Raw genomic sequence first — 18,256 nt, forward strand, 5'->3', positions numbered from 1 at the left:
CTATGTGATTTGGTCATGCAGCAAAATTGACAATATTGAGAACAATTAGAATCTTTAAAAATAGAATTAGTAGGTAAGCCACTTTATTAAGAATGGATTTTGTAATTTGTAAGGAGGAATGTCCAAATTTTCTATAATACATATCCCATGACACACTTATCACAACAAGCCTAGTATGGGTAGATACAATTTTGGAAATATTAACTTTCTTAAATTTATACATGCGCTTTTCAGCTTTTCCTCGGAGAAACATCGTCTTGGTATCCTATATTTTTACGAAGAAAAAATCAAGCCAAAATGAGAAGTATACATGATTGTCCTTTGCAAATGAGATACACTTACTAAATTCTAAGTAATTAAGGGAAACAACACGCACAAACCACACAATTCATATTTTCTAGGAATGCAAGAACAATGTAATAGAGAATTACCAACACGTTGAATATGCATACCTAAGGCATTACCAACATATACATGTTCATGTCTAGTGTAGTCATAGGATTGTTGAAGATTATTTGGGTTTAGTGTATAGTGATGAGTGGCTCTTTTGTCTACACTATCAGGATTGATCAGCTACTGATGACAGGGTGGCAACCATAGCACGTGGATTGTGAAAGGAAGGTGGTGGTGAGAGAGCATTATGCATGAAAGTGGCAGGGGTATGGTGTTTTTCTGTGCATGATTGTATGCTTAATTAAACCTAAAATAACAATAGCTTGCGACATGGTTAAGTTTGCCATAAATTTAATATTATGGTCTATTCATCCCTTAGCTTGTCCTCTTCCAAGAAAGTTTCCATTTGCAAAAGAATAATGAAGCTTGTGAGAGGTAAACTTGTACCACAGATGCATATGGCTTCTTGAATCTCTCAACTATTTCTTCTTGAGCCATTAAAAGGTTAAAAATGATGTATGGTGGGTCATTTATTTGCAGTGATCATTATTATGATAAAAGAATGATATTCTTCACTCAACCCATCAAGAATCGCATTGGTGCGTTCGGAGGTGCGCCTATAGCTGCTAGTGATCAACGAGCTTCTTGATCTTGAGAAGATACTCTGATGCAAAACAAACTTTCTTGATGGTTTTCAATTGAAGTTCGTACTTTTGTTTGTGAAGCAAAGTAGATGTGAATTCTGTCCCACACTTGGTATGCAAATTGATAGCCAATGACTCTGTGTTTGAATGAGGCATCCATTGATGCAAAAAGTCAAGAATTGACATTGATTGCTTTGTCTCAATTCCCATGAATTCACCGGTGATAGTGGCGAATCTAATTGGAACCTTCTCTTTCACCAAGTGATCTTGGCATTCTTGACCACAAATGATGAGCATAGTGAGATGTAAAGTGTATTTGATGTTAAGTGTTTATAGTTATAACTTATAAGTACTCTACTATCTGTAATAAAGGTGTTCCATTTTAGGGCGCCACTCACATAAAGACACAATAAACAACTTTTTTTAAAGACATATTAATTCTATCAATTAATTTTTGACATGTAGCATTGGTCAAATTAAAATACTGTCCACCTTTAATGGTTCTTTTTATTTGGTTATAACCAGTTTTTTCATGGTTTTTTCCCTCACCGCCACGCTCCTCCGCTCTTACTGTGCCATCGTCTCTCACTCTCACAATTTCACTGCAAAATCATCGTCTTCCCGCATCTGAAGGATGAAGTAGAATCGTTGCCTTCCCTCGTTGTAGCCTGAACGACGCCACCTCCAGCTCGGTCTTCATCGCCGCTGCAGAACCATTTTCGCTGGTCTTAGTTGCAGCTCATTCGTCAGCCTCTTTGCGACTCTTCCTTTTGGTAGTCTTCTGTGATTTTATTTAGTGGGCGTGTCTTCTGACCTTAATGGAGTGTGGTAATTAAAGACCAAGGAATGCTGATAAAGAAGATGGAATCATTATTATAGCAAGAATGTTATTGAGGGTGCTGATTAGTTTTATTGATTAATGATGATGATGAGATGATTGTGGGTGTTGTTGCTGAAAAAGTACTATTATTTATGTTGTTTTCAAATAGAGTTAAGAATGATTAAACAAAATGGCTCAGTGTGTGTACCTCTTATGCCATTGAATTTGAATTACAAAATTAGTGAGCTGTTGTGTAAACAACTAATCTTATGCCATTGTTGAATTTGAATTTATTGTTGTCATGCATATTTGTATCTTGAAGTTTTGTATATGCAATATAGATATTAAAGAAGAACTTGCAGCAATTCATATGATTTGGTGTTGCATTGACTCATTTTAATATCTTTATTTTAATTATGTTATATTTTATTTTTTTAGTTGGTTCTTTTAAAAAAGACCATTACTAATGTTGTTATTATAATTGAACCAAGTAGGAAAAGAAAAAGAAAAAAAAATCACCGGCTATTGTGGTGGCAAGAGCTGAGAAAATGGAAACAGAGTAGGCCTTAGTGGTGGTAAGAACAGAGGAAATGGAACCACGGCAGGCATTGGTGGTTAGTGGGAAAAAAGTTAATATTTTACCATCAAGTTGGTGTAAGATGGAAGATGGTGCCCCTTGTTGTTCTAAACTTGTGTCTATCATGATGTAGTGCATGAAGAAGGTAGGTTGCAGTTCCTATATTCCTTAACTATAGGAAAGCATCGAGTAGCACTTTGTTTCTAGTTTGTATTTCTAAACTTGTACCTCTAATTTATTCGATCATCAATTTTTTTGTGCTTAATTTGTGACATGTTATGATATTTTGGTTTTGAAGTATTAAAGCAAAAAAAAAAATGATTCACGAGTGTAACAGGAATAGTCTCACAATCTGAATTATGTAACAAAATTTATTTGTCAATTAGTGCTTCATCATTTTCAATCCATTTATCTGGTGAATGAGCTAAATATTACTTCAATCACTGTATTGGACTTCATCTTAGCCCCTTTGTCTGTTCTTTTGTTTGCAGGAAAGAAGCTTTGCACCTTTACACGCACAAGATGAAAGCAAGAGTGATTATTGAACTAACCATAGATAACTGTGTTCTAAATAAAAAGCTCTAGAGTATTCAAGTAAAATGGCCTTGAAAAATAAGTTTATTTATAATTGCTTTATTTACTTGAAGTTGACTGACACAAAATGACTTTTACTATGTTAGTTGCTTAAAATTGAAAGTGATCAGAAAATGCACTAGGCATTGAAGAAGTAGTAAGGGAAAGGTACATCCTGGTTGTTTGGGTAGGATTACTTTACTTTAACACTTTCTTTTCCTTAAGTAAAATAAATCCTTTTCTTTTGGTACTTAGTCATCGGCCTTACTTTTCTTTTATTATCAAATTAATGAGACTTGATGTAAAACACAAGAAATATTTGCATACACCTAAAGCATATTTAATCTGTTATGAAAATATTCATAGTCAACTAAGACAATAAACCTGTCATGACAATTAGAAAGTTAAAGAAAATAAATCAGTTGAGCAAAGGCAGGGAAACAAATATAGATGGAGATGAGAGGCATGAACTGAAGCAGATAGGTCCTTGTCGCTCACAAAGACATAACTTAGTATGAAATTCATAACCATGAAAATTCAATGTCTAACAGGTTTGTTTTCTTCAGATGGTCAGGTAAAATTTAAAGTCTAGCATCATGTGCAACCACGATACAAAGTCTATCAGCAAAACCATTGTAATTCAAAATCCATAAATTGCAATAAATTTTCTGAAAACTTTAAATTACAGAAGCACAAGGCCAAGTTCTGATGGCTTCAACCCATTCCTTATCCGGTAGTTGTAAAGATAATAATGAAGCTTCCCATCACCTAGTCCAAATTTCAGTTCTTTCAAGAAGGTTTCATTCTGCATGACATCCAATGCATTGGTGACACTGTAGTCCTTCTGTTTTGCTACAATGAGAGCATCATTCATCAGTTGAAGCAAGGGGGTCTTGTTTGACCTTTGACAAGGGAGTTGGAGCTTCAATAGGGCCTTCAGGCAAACTGGTGTCCCCTACATCCTTGAACTGTCCGACATGTTGGGTTTCCCAAAATTTATATCTTCTTTCAAGGGAGAGGGATTCTTGAACTTTTTGTGCTAGATTGTCCAGTGCAAGATCGCTTTCCCAAAATTCAACTCAGCAACAAAAGGATTTAGCTAAGTAATTATTTGAGTAGAACAGCAACAAATTCAAAATTCAGTGAATGTTATCAATACCAAATTCATACAAAATGATTTTTCAGCAACAAAAAAAACTTGCTCAGTGAATTTTCATCAACAAATTATTTAACAAATTCGATTATTTTTAGCGACGAAAAGATGTAGCTAAGTAATTATTTGAGTAGAACAACAACAAATTCAAAATTCAGATCAATAACAAATTTATCTCAATGATTTTTCGTCAACAAAAAAATTAGCTCAGTGAATTTTCATCAATAAAGTATTCAAGGTTCATAATCAATGTGATTATTTTCAGCAACAAAGAGACTAATTCATTGATATTTTCAGCAAAAAAAATCAAAGACAGCAACAAAACAGAAAATGGAAGAACAGAGAAATTTGTTGGAACTCACCAAATTGGGACCAGGTTGTGCGAAAGAAGCCGACGACGGGGAGGAAGCTGACGGCGAGAGTTACTAAAGACGAGGAGGAAATCCCGGGACCTGCTGTTTCTGTCTTCGGCGACGATGGGCGCAACGATGGCGCGAGACTGACTGCGAGGCGGTGACAAGACAGGGAGCGACGACGATGTCCAGTCCCGGGAGCTGTTGCTGCTACTGTCGCCGGCGACGACGAGGACAGGGAAGGAGCGCGAGACCGGAGACCGTAGGAGAGCAACGACGAGTTTATCGGAGACAGTGAGAGAGACCGATGCCGAGAGAGGGAGAAAACTTGAGTTCGAGAGCAATGTGGCACAGACACACAGTGAGAGATGAGAGAGCTGCTGTGACAATAATGTTAAGGGAGGAGAAGAGGATGGTGAAACGACGTAGTGTCATAGATTGATTTAATGGGAAAAAATGACTTGGATCAGTTTATTTAAACCGGACAGATCGAACCGGAGATTAAAGTACCTGATTTAAAGACGATTTCATTAACCGATTCTTAATAAACAACCAATCGCAGAATGACACATCAGCAATTTTGAAAAAAGTTGTTTTGGACATCTTTATGTGAGTCTTCCCCTCCACTTTAACTAACTAACTATACATAACTTAGTATCTCCCTTTATTTCTATTTTTTTCAAGTTTTTTTGGTTCAAATATAAGCTTTTATTATTTTGATTAATATTACAATTATTATTTTTTACGCATTTAATAAATAAAATAATAAATTACTGTAATTATTAATATACTAGTATTAAAATGTAGATACAATTGTGTAGTGGTATTTATAAGGGCTAAGCCAGGTCGAATTTTGTTAAGATTTAAATTTGATTATAATATTTTATTAGATGCATTTTAAAATGTTAAATTCAATCATAAAATAATCTGAAATAAATTAGGTTATTAATAAATTGAGTCAATTCGATATATAATTTTATAAATTTTATGTAATAAATTAATAAAATATAATATTCATATCAAACTGAATTATTTTAAAACAAAAATAAAAGTATATAATATAAAAATATTACTATTATAAAATATAATTTCGACCTAAATTCAATTTACCCGTAATATAACTCAAAAATATACTTGGAATCCAGACATAGGTATATAAAAAGGCCACGGCCTATTACAACTGATGAATAAGTCTGAAAGCCACGCACATTTTACATTGACCAATTTGTCCTTCTTCTTTACTTCAATGTTCTTCTTTTGCTAGTTATATCCTTCTCTATAGCCCATTATTATTATTGTAATTATTATCAGTCTGAATATAACATTAATAGAAAAATGAGCAAGTTCTTAGTGATATTATTATATGTCGTATGGTTAGCTGCTTCTGGGTTTGTTAATGGATCTATCATCAAGAAGGAGAAAGACCAAATTAGGGTCTTTGAATTAAAGAAGGGTGACCTTACTTTGAAGGTCACTAACTGGGGTGCCACACTTGTTTCCTTGGTACTTCCCGACAAATATGGTACATATGCTTCAATCTCTCTTCAGTGTGTGCGTGTGTGTTAGTTTTCACATTTCATCTTCAAAAGAACTATAATTAAATCTTCCAGGTTTCTATATGTTGCTTCGTTATTTTTTCAAAAGCCTTTCACTAACTTCATTTTTCTTTTCCTGCAATGTTGTTTGTTTTAGGAAAGTTGGGAGACATTGTTCTTGGATATGATTCTCCCGAGGCATACACTGTAAGCCTATTGTTTTTTTAATATACGATTAATAAATTATTTCTTTAATTATCAACAAAAATATTATCTTTACGTAAAAATTTAACTACTAACTTATATATATATATATATATATATATATTACCACGCATATTTTTAATATTTTTATATTATTTTAATATGTATTTATACAAATAATTAATTTAGTAGTTAATTATATATATTATGCTTGTTTGTTTAAATATTCTCTTAAAAAGAAAAATTTGAGTTTGTTTGATATCTTATTTAGGATCTTTTTTATTTATTTTATGTTTTTTTTTTTTTGAAATTCATCAATACAAAAATCAAACTCTAGATTTTTTAAACATAAAATTCTAATATCATGTCATGATCTTATTTCTTCTAAAAATTTAAATTTATAAAAAAAGATAAAATAAAAAATTATATCTCTAACCATTCTCAATAGAAGTTTGAGATTGTTTTGCTTTTAATAAACTAAAATATCTAAACTATTCTCTTGATGGAAAAGAATGATTAAATTTAGAGTTAATGAACTATAAACACAACATGCATAATTATTTTTAAAGGAGTTACCACATATACTAATTATAAGTATTCAATTATTATAAAATATTTAAATCGTTGATTTTTTAATTGATAATTCAATGTTGTATTTTTTTCCTCTAAATTGGAGAAGCCCAATGATGAATCGAACTGTATTATATTCATCTATTGGCAGCAAAATAATTTGGACTGTGACAAAACACAAACACAAACATGTGATAGCTAACATTTGTACTGTATAGTTTACCACTTGTCACACTTATTAGCTTTGTCGCCAGCTTACTTTTCCATAAAATAATTAGTTGACAACCAACCCCATGTATAGTGGCTAAAAAATTTAGATATGAAAATAGGACTATTGTTATATTTTAATATGGTAATTTTTTTATGTTTTTTAAAATTATGGAAGGTACACAAATCAAAAGATTTGATTTGTGTTTAAAAAATTTTAAAAATTTGGGGTACATAAATTGAAAGGTCTGATTTCTATATTTGTTAAAAATTGGACGGTCCGATTTGTACTCCGTAAATTAAATCATCTCACATCTTCAAAAAATACCACAATAAATTACAATTTAAAAAAATACTATTGTTAACCCAATATTAAAAATAAAAATGTGCATGTATAGTTGCATTATATATATAACTAGCATATTAATTTTTTTATTTATTAGTTAAACGTGCATAATAAAAATGATAAATTAGTTATTAGAATAATAAACATCTTATATTCTAACTAAAAAATTATTGGATTTAGGTCATCAAGATATCTTAGAATTAAATCTTAAAAATATATGATGATTGATGAATAGTTTTAGTTAAAAAAAATGATAGAAGATGAATACTTTTAATGAAAAAAAATAGAAAATTGGCTAAATTAAAGTTGATTCATAAAATTACTTTCACTATGTTCAACTAAAATTTCTCTTATATTAAAGGAAGGAAGCCAAAAGAAAAATTCATAAAAAAATCTGACAATAAAAAAAAACAGACATTTTCACAGCTGTGCCTGTACCGGAAAATGATTACTGGCAGATACTTTCATGTGGTACAATAATTGCATGCAATGTACTATTTTGTTCCAAAAACAGTAAAAGGAGATAGAATATAATATATTAATTAAAATCAACGTTTAAAATTATTTTTTTTACAGTATATATAAGCAACGTTGCTCTCATTTGTAAAGTAAGATTCACCACTACATGATTGAATAAATAATTCAATATATATCATTAAAGCATTTCTATGTACAAAATCAATAACTATATGTTTAATTTGCAGAACGATACAACATATTTTGGAGCTACCATTGGCAGGGTTGCTAACAGAATTGGAGGAGCTCAGTTTACATTAAATGGAATCCATTACAAATTAATTGCTAATGAAGGAAACAATACACTTCATGGTACATATATACTAGTGCTAGTACTATATACGTCTACTTTATTTCCCTAATTTGAAAACATATAATTCTAATTTAATTAATTTCTATTACTGCTAATAACAAGATCTGATGAAGAAATTAAACATGTCACATATAAAGATTGTCTCATAATTGTGCTTGTCCTCAACTTACTTAGGTGGACCTAGAGGATTTAGTGATGTGCTTTGGAAAGTGATAAAGTATCAAAGAGATGGTGATAGACCCGAAATCAAATTCAGCTACCACAGTTTTGATGGTGAAGAAGGTAATAAACCGAATGTTTTTCACTTGAATCATTATACAATAGGGTTAATATTTAAACTTTTATGAGTAATTTTATATGAATTTCACTTACAATATATAAAACAATTAATAATAAAAAATGGTCGTTGCACTGATATGAATATGTCTTTCTCTGTAAATATGACTTAAGACATCTTCATCCGATGTTGATAAAATTTGTAATGAGAATATTGAAAATTTATGTTTTAGGATTTCCCGGTGACCTATTGGTAACGGTGAGCTACATCCTAAGTGAAGAATCGAGTTTGAGCATAGTCATGAAAGCAAAAGCCTTAAACAAAGCAACACCAGTGAGCCTGGTTAACCATGCATATTGGAACCTAGGAAACCACAACAGCGGCAACATCCTTAACCAAGTTGTTCAAATCTTCGGGTCCAAATTCACACCGGTCGATGACAACCTCATTCCCACTGGAAACTTCTCGTCCGTCCAAGGAACCCCATACGATTTCCGTAAGCCACAAGTTGTTGGCTCTAGGATTGACCAGTTATCCAAGACCAATGGCTATGACATAAATTATGTTCTTGACAATGACGAGGATGAGATTAGGGTTGCGGCTATTGTCACGGATAAGAGGTCAGGGAGAGTGATGAAGATTGCGACGAATCAACCGGGATTGCAATTCTACACTGCGAATTCCGTGAAGAATGAGAAGGGGAAAGACGGGTTTGTGTATCAGCCGCGATCGGCGTTGTGTTTGGAGACTCAAGCGTTCCCTGACTCCGTCAACCATCCCAATTTTCCGTCAACGATTGTCACGCCGAGAAAGCCTTACAACCATCTTCTGTTCTTCAAATTCTCCACTACCGATGCTCCACCTGGTTTTTCAGAGTCATAATAACAACTTCAATTTGTTATTAACTTATTATGGATTTTTATAATAAGAGGTTGTGTTGGTCAAAACGTTCAGGCCCTATTCCTGAGAGAAGCAGGAACTTAGCATTGGAGAAAAGAGAGAGTTCCAGCAGTTTTGAGAACAGAGAATCTTTTTAAATAAGGATTCATAATGTCCAATAATAACTTGCTACTTGATAACTTATTACAAAAATAAATAATTATATAAAATTTTAATTAATTAAATAATTATAATAATTAATTATATTAAATAATTATATTTTTATTTAATTAATAATTTATATTAATTATTTAAATAATAATTAATTAGATTAAATAATTAAATTTTTATTTAATTAATAATTTATATTAATTATTTTAGTTATAATTAATATTGAATATTATTTATATTATTATATTAAATTATAATTAATTAAATTTATTTATATTAAAAAATAAATTTAATTTTTATACCTTATAAAATAATTTTTGGTTGGGTTGGTTATTTTTATTTTTAAAATTTAAAATGCTAACTACATTGTTAAAGTTAGTCATTGTAAAATTAGTCGTTAATAAATTATTATAATCTCGAATTATATATTTTGTATTATTTTTCTATATGATATTTTTAATATTAATATTTTTTAATAGTGAATTATTTTTGAATTTATAAATTTAAAAAATATTATTGGAAGAAATAATAATTATATTAATTTTAATTATTTTAATTAATTAATTAAGTGGGACCATAATAGGGACTAAAACTAGTTCCTCTTAATGAAGAAGAGAGATGCTTTGAGTTCATATTTACTGTTTATGACACAAAAATTGATGTGAAATTATTTTTTATGACAGGTGGGCCATAAATAAGAATTTGGATGAGTTCCCTATTGAAAATGGTCTAACTCTTTGATGTCGGTTAGAATCCGTGAATTCGCTACTTTAGCTATTATTTTGGAAAAAATATTATCCATACATTACAATCTCTACTGATATATTTGTGTATAAATAAATATATATATATATATATATATTATTTAATTTATTTTTAATATATATTTAATATAATTAATTTTTAAATTGCATACACTGTTTTACTAATGTCAGACCTTTGTCTTATATAATATACTAACAAATAATAAAAAAGTATCATGTAAATATTATAAAACAGTTACTATATATTTATATATAAATTTATATTTTATACATATGATTAATTTAATTACTGATATTTGATATACACATATTATAATTGTATTTATTAGGTACTGTAGCCCTCTTTTATTTTTTTTATTCAAGGTCTTTTAATTAAAATATAAGGTAACGTATATGCCATTTTGATTAATTTTATGATTATTATTATTTTACATATTTAATAAATTATTTTACTTGTTAGTGCACTAAATATATAAAAGCAGATAAATTGTATCATTTTTATTTTTTTCTTTATTTGAATATCAGATGCGGTAGTTGTAACTAATTATATAAGAAAATGATAAAATAAAATCTTAAACTTAATTTTGAATCAAAATTAATTACGAACCAGTTTTAGAAAATGTTATTTGTCTTTCAAAATTTAGCTTTTGATTAGTTTTTAATATTATTTAATTATTATTTAATTAAAATAATATATTCCTATTTTTTTATACCTAGTCAAACGTCAGGCTTTATAGGTAGCTTACATGACTCACTAACCAACAATAGCTGACTCAGCAAGTATAACTAACTTAAGCAGCTCCTTGTAACTAATTTACTAACTGTAACTAATAACTTTTACTCTCCGCAGACCGCAGCTATATATGTATGTATGTGGATTTCTCTTCTTCTTATGAGGGTGTGATCATATTCTCTTTCACGAGTAATGAGAAGAAGAAAGTTCTAGAAGCATGTGGAATGAGCTGAAGTTAGTTAGAAGGCTAGTGACGTGGGTCACCAGTTTGTTTCGGTTTGTTACTGTTAGTTAGGTAGTAGTCTCTGCATGCAATTATAAGCAGATAGTTTCACGTGTTATATATATGAAGCTACTAGAAATAGCTAGCTTGTAGTTCAATCAAGCACCAGGTTCAGTCATAATGAGAATCACCAATTCTCTCACAAACCATTCTCTCTGTTTCTCTCTCTCGTTCTCTCATTATTATTACACTACCCGCAAAGTTCACCAAAAATTAAATTACCATAAATTAAGAGATCCGAATTTTTTCAGTATATAAACCAAGATCCTAAGTCAATTATTTCTTTTCAGTTCTCAGTCATGTATTAAAGGGAGCTTTAAACAACTAAACAATTTTGCTTGGCATCATAAGCTTGGTAGGTCAATATTCTAAAGACTTTTTTTTTTGGTAGAGACAGAGTAAAGAAAAAAGAAAAGGACAAAGGAAGAAAGAAAAAAATGAAACAGAAAAAACCCAATTAAGCTAAAAGATGGTCACACGGGGGTCACTGCTTTTATAGTCACACGCTCTCGAACCTCATCCAGCGGGGCAAACCATTCCATAGAGTCAATTAACCCCCAATCAGCCACAGAATTTATCTCCCTAGAAACAACATTGAAATAAACCCACCCACTCCAAATGAATACCATCGAGTTAGAATATCAGCAATATTCGACCGACTTATCTCGGCAATCTGAGAAGAAATCAAGATGAATGCGTCAAGGCTATCAGTCTCATAAACAACCACTATTTGAAAATTACTTATTAGACATGAATATTTTTGATAGATTTTATCTCAAAAAAATAGAGACAAATTTTGTAAAAAAATTTTCGTCAAAAATAAAAAAAAAATGAATTAAAATGAATTACAGACGTAAAATAGAATCTGTCGATAATTCTATCAAAAAAATTAGTATTTTTTTGTGGAAAATAATTACCAACAGAAAATCCATCTGTATTTAAATGAACAAAATGTTGCATTTTATTAAATTATTATAGAAAGAAAATCTGTCTGTAATTTAAAATATTCCGTAAGAAAATATTGAGTTAAACCTAACTTAAACCCACTTTCTTGAGCTCCATTCACACTCCACATAAATAAAGCACGAGCTTCTTCCACCGCTACCGCCATTGCTCGCGTCACACGATCGATCTCTGTCATCCCTTGTGTCACACAAGCCCCTTCCGCCACCGATCTCGTCGCGCCTGCTCCCTTCGTCACCATCGTCGCAGAGCTCTCTCCGCCGCTCTCGTCGCGTCTGTTCCCTTCATCACCATCATCGCAGAGCTCTCTTCGCTGCCACTCTCGTCGCATCTGCTCCCTTCATGAATTTCAGGTATACTCTGATTTTGTGATTCTGTTGCTTAGGGCTCAATTTTTTTACGTCAATTTTAGGTTTATCAAATTTTCTTCGCAGTTGCTATCTTCTTATTGTTGTTCATACTGATTGAACTTGTTATAGTTGTAATGATGAAAGAGGTTCATCTTCACATACTGGTATCTCGAAACAGATGGAAATTTTGCCCTTTTTCATTCTCTTTTTTCTATTTAAATGTTTCTAATTTCTAGCTTAGGGATTCGATCACATGTTTTGAGTTTGTTCTACAAATCTATTCTATTTGTGATTTTTTGTGTGTGGATAAATGCATTTGCTTTAGTTTGAAATGAACAACATTTTATCTCAATTTGAGCTTGAACAATTTATATCGAGCTATTACATGTATAATTCTAGTTGTAGTTCTTAGTTCTTTAGTTACTACTCTGAAGAAACAAAAAGTAAGCATATTCACAATATTCACAATAAGCAGTAATAAGGTACACATTTGCAATTCTCCAGCAACGGCGCCAAAAACTTGATGGAGGAAAAATGTCGGTATAGATTTTCACAAAAAATATCGCGTTGCAAGTATAGTTCTAAACCGACAATTAAACTTCAATCAATGTTTAGATTGTTTGTCACAAATACAAACCCAATAAAATTAACTGAAGTATTTAAATCTCGAGTCGTCTCTCAAGGAATTGCAGGGAAGTATGTTTATTATTGGTTTTGGGAAAATATATTTTTGGGTTTTTGAAATGAGGAACAAGAAAATATAGATTGCGAGAAAAATAAACTAATAACTAAGAAGGCTCTTAGCAAGGATTGAGAATTAGAAGTCCTATCCTTATTATCATCATCAATTGTGATGGTAAATGTGAATTGCCTTCACTTAGTTAACCTCTAACCAATGGAGGAAGGTCAAGTGCATACAATTAACTTGAGTTCACAAGTCCTAGTCAACTCACAGTGAGAGACTAGCTTTGGTGAAATTCAAGCTAACGGGCAATCTCCAATTACCATTTAACAAAAGACTTTTGATAACTCAAGAGTCTCTAAATAATCAATCCAAGTCAAGAACATAAAAATCTAAATTAAAATCCACCCAAACATTTTATCAAACACTTGGAAGGCACAAAATAAAAGCATAGAAAAGTAATAAGAGAATGTAAAATTTAAGACCAACAATTGCAAGGAATCAATAATAACAAATGAAGAAGGAAGCAATAAGCATGAAATACCTCAAATTGCATTAAAAAGGAAATTGAATCTAACATGAAGAGTTCATAAATTAAATTAGGAATGTAAAGATGTCAACAAGAGAAAATAAACTAAGATGCTAGAATAATAGAATGTAGAAGAGAAACTAAATTACTACAAGATGGAAATCTGAATTGGAGAAGAAATAAAACTAAAAACCCTAAAACCTAGAGAGAGGAGAGAGCCCCTCTCTCTAGAAAACCTACATCTAAAACCTAAAGTGTGTGTATGAAAGTGATTGATCCCCCCATTCCAGCTCCACTATGAAGCCTCTAATATGAATTTTCGGGCCTGAAACTGGGTCAAACGCAGCCCAGAAATTGCCTCGAGCATTTTCTGTTAATTGCAGCACGTGGCGCTCGTCACGCGTACTCGTCAGCCACGCGTACGTGTCGATGGACTTTTCACTGGTCATGCGTACGCGTCAGCCATGCGTGCATGTTGTTTGTCTGCTGCACCAGTCACGCGTACGCATCATCCATGCGTGCGCGTCAAGGCCAGCTTCTCAAAACTTCAATTTCTTGTTTTCCTTCCTTTTTTGCATGCTTCCTTTCCATCCTCTAAGCCATTCCTACCCTAAAAAACCTAAAATCACTTAACGCACGTATCACGGCATCGATGGTAATAAAAGAAGATTACAAATTGGCAATTTTAAGGTCAAAGAAGCATGTTTCAATCATAGCACAAAATTAAGAAGAAAACTTAAAAACACGCAATTTATATGGATAAGTGTGACAATAATTGACAAAACCCACTCAATTCAATACAAAATAAATCATAAAATAGTGGTTTATCAGTCTCCCCACACTTAAACATTAGCATGTCATCATGCTAAGCTCAAGGGAAGCTATAAAGGGGGAAGAGGAATGGTGGAATTTATGAAATGCAACCTATCTATATGAATGCAACTAAATGCAAAATGCTTTTACCTACTTGGTTAAAAGTAAATCAAATTATCCAAAAATAAATATGAACTGGATTCCACTAATTCAAATCATAAAATAAAGTACACATAGACTTGCAAGAAGAAAACTCGTGAAAGTCGGGAACAAAGAATCGAGCATCGAACCCTCACCGGAAGTGTATACACTCTAATCACTCAAGTGTTTAAGGTTCAATTCTCTCAATCCTCTACTAATCTTGCTTTCTAAGGCTTGCTCTTTTTCTACTAATCAATAAAAATTTAATGCACAAATACACATATCAAGAGGTCTTTTCAAGGGTTATAATGGGATTAGGGTCAAGGTAGGATTGTATTTGGTCAAGTGCACTAAAATCCGAATCCTTAATTAACCTAAACTTCCCACCTAACTTAAGACAATCCATGTAATCAGAATATAAAATCTAACTACCCATTAACTATGTTTACCACATATTCATGCATCCCAATTTTGAGTACAACTCACATGCATTGCTACCACCACTTACTTTGGGGCATTTTGTCCCCTTTTTATTGCTTGCTATTTTTCTTTTCCTTTTCTTTTTTTTTATTTTTCTTTTCTTTTTATTTTTCTTATTTTTCTCAATGCATATGATTAAGGTATTGAATGCAAGAATATGTGCTCAACTATCTTTTTTATATTTTCACAAAAAAAGTCTAACATACTCTATTCCCAAACCAAATATTGCCAAACCCAACTTCCCTACACTTAAATCATGAATATTTTCACTAGTCTAAGCTAACCAAAGATTCAAATTAAGGTTATTCATTGTTTTTTCTTAGAGTTAATGATGTGCTAAAGTATAAAGAACAAATGGGGTAAAATAGGCTCAACATTGGTTTGCAAAAGATAATGAAAAGGTAAGGCTATATGGGTATGTGAGCTATAGTGAAACAAGGCCTCAATCACGTAAGTGTATGCATATATCAAACAGTGAAAATATAGAATCAAGCAAGACAAAGATCACAATTTTAGAGAGAACGACACACACCATAATAAAACATTGGTTGATAAGATGCAACCAATCAAATAGGTTCAAAATCTCACTGGTTTTGTGTGTTCGAGCTCTAAACCATGTTCCAAAATAAATTTCTTCAAGCAAGTTCAACAAAAGCAAAAATTTTAGTTCAAATTAGTGAAATGCTATAAAATAGTTTCGTGGAAAAGAATTCATCACTTCAACCAAGTAGTACATACATGCAAGCAACGAACTACACATGCAATCTATTATGCAATGCAACAACTAACTAACAAAGAAAATAAACATTGGTGTTGAGACAGGAAGTAGTTACCCACGGAAGTCGGTATCAACCTCCCCACATTTAAAGATTGCACCGTCCTCGGTGCATATAAAGATGTGCAAGTGGACGGGTTGCTTCAACTGATGCGCTTTCTCAAAAGATTGTGCGGCGGTACTTGTTTGTCGCCCCATTTAGAAGTTTTCCATTTCCCTTCTTGGTGGCCATCCTGAAAGAAGAGGAAAAGGAAGAAGAATAACCTACAAACAAAGATATGAAAATAAATAAAATATGGGTGGGCTAATGCCAAATAATAATGAGGTTCTCAACTATATGGTAGCTACAACATGCAAGTGAGAAAGCAGTACAGGCAAATGGCATATCAATAGTGCAAGAATTGCAACAATGGGGGAGAGAAAATGGGTCATGAAAGACAATATAAGTTCATATCAATGCAAAAGAAATACAAGTGTCATGAAAGATTAGCATTGACCTATAAATAATATCACCCAACAATAGAAAACAAGTCACTAAGCACCAAAACAATGGAAGAAATATTCCACAAATGAGTAAGAACATTTAACACCAACTGTTAAATTAACAAATATAGAAAAGAAAAGGGGAACAAATAACAAAGTTAAAATGCAATGAATGCAAGTATGCAAATGCAATAAACAAAAGAGAACAAAAGAGAATTAGGATGAGAAGTTAAAGAAATGAAGAAGAAGAAAGTAAGAAAGGAGGAAGAAAGAAAGAGAGAGGAGAGAAGAAAGGAGAAAGAAATGGGGTAGAGAAGCGACGCGTAAGCGTCATCCACACACACACGTGGGTTGCAAAATGGGGAGACGACGCGTACGCATAGGTCACACGTACGTGTGAGAAGCAGAAATTAGAAGGTGACGCGTACACGTCAGTCAGGCGTACGCGTGGAAGTGAATTGTGCTCCTCGCACAACACTCACACAGTTCCTGCACAACTCTTGGGTTTAAGTACTAGACCATCAAAATTTTATCGTCGACGCGCAAGCGTCGTCGACGCCTATGAGTGGATGGTAAAAAACGCAATCGACGCGTACGCGTCACTGACGCGCACGCGTGGGTTGGGCTATGCCTCTAGCACCCCACCAGCGCGGTCCTGGCACAACTCGCTATCCAGGCTGCGCTGTCGCGCCATTTCAGCACGGTTTGGGCACGAACCAAATTACACGCAACGGAAGAAAAAGAAAGTAATCCTTAAAGATCTATTTTGTGCTTAAACTTTATTCGAATAATATAAATATAATATATAGATTAGATCTAAATACCTTTAGACGCTTTAGTAAAAATCACTTTCTCCTTCGATGGTACGAAGGCGCTATGCGTATCCACACCGAGACCAACCTTTGCTGTCATCTCTTTGACCAATGGATATCTGATCTAAATTGAGAACCTCTTTGCAACTTTTGCACGCCATAAAATTCTTCTCCAAGAATTAGGCTCACATACATTTATGCGTGTAGAGGTAAAGAAATAAAACTCTTGTTATTCTCTCTTTATTCACCATGTTCCTCTACTCTTGGCATACATATATATAGTATGAGATTTGTTACTAATTTTAAATTTGATTCTCAATTCAAATTTAAATCATATCTTTAAATTCCAAATCTGAATCCTTTAAATTTTATGAATCATATCATAACAATTTAAAATATAATCGATTTGGATCTCATCCAAATTTATAATTCAAATTCAGAAATAGAATAACTAATTATTCTCAAATCTCATTTAATATTCTCAATTATCATACTATTATTATATTCTTGGTGCTAGCAAAGAATATAATAATATTCCATTTGAATTAATATAATTATTTATTTGATCAAATCAAAATAATAATTAAATAATTCTACAACAAAGATTAGAACACTCGTTAGTGTGTGACCCCATAGGTTCAATACTAAGCGGGTAGTAAATTAGTCATACTAAATTTACTAATCAAGGTTAGCGTCTAGCAACACTCCTCAACGATCCGATAGTATGAAGTAATATATTTTACTAAGAACCTTAGAAGAACAAAGTATAATTCCTTCCATCTTTCCAGCTCTTGGTTATGTAACACCTTCACTATCAGAAGTCACGCTTCCGGTAGCGGCCGTAGCGCACTCTGATAGCAAGGAGTCTTACGACTACTTTACATACTAAATATTAAAATAGGAGCCTATGACTCGAC

General features: G+C 32.2%; 1 protein-coding gene across 1 annotated transcript; it reads left to right on the forward strand.

Annotated features, from left to right (window-relative positions):
- Positions 1-5,698: 5,698 nt before the first annotated feature.
- On the forward strand, positions 5,699-9,428 carry LOC107623025 (uncharacterized). The gene is made up of 5 exons (XM_016325146.3): positions 5,699-6,035; positions 6,206-6,255; positions 8,080-8,203; positions 8,379-8,486; positions 8,714-9,428. The coding sequence occupies exons 1-5, from the start codon at positions 5,849-5,851 to the stop codon at positions 9,361-9,363; spliced, it is 1,119 nt and encodes a 372-aa protein (XP_016180632.1). The 5' UTR covers positions 5,699-5,848; the 3' UTR covers positions 9,364-9,428.
- The last annotated feature ends 8,828 nt before the right edge of the window (positions 9,429-18,256 follow it).

This window comes from Arachis ipaensis, chromosome B10, assembly GCF_059453495.1.
Source record: "Arachis ipaensis isolate K30076 ecotype BB chromosome B10, ASM5945349v1, whole genome shotgun sequence".
NCBI classification, from domain to species: domain Eukaryota; kingdom Viridiplantae; phylum Streptophyta; class Magnoliopsida; order Fabales; family Fabaceae; genus Arachis; species Arachis ipaensis.

Coding starts and splice junctions, on each gene's coding strand:
- LOC107623025 (XM_016325146.3), top strand. CDS start 5,849: ATGAGCAAGTTCTTAGTGATATTATTATATGTCGTATGGTTAGCTGCT. Junction 6,256..8,079: donor ATTCTCCCGAGGCATACACT/GTAAGCCTATTG, acceptor TTTAATTTGCAG/AACGATACAACATATTTTGG. Junction 8,487..8,713: donor CAGTTTTGATGGTGAAGAAG/GTAATAAACCGA, acceptor TTTATGTTTTAG/GATTTCCCGGTGACCTATTG.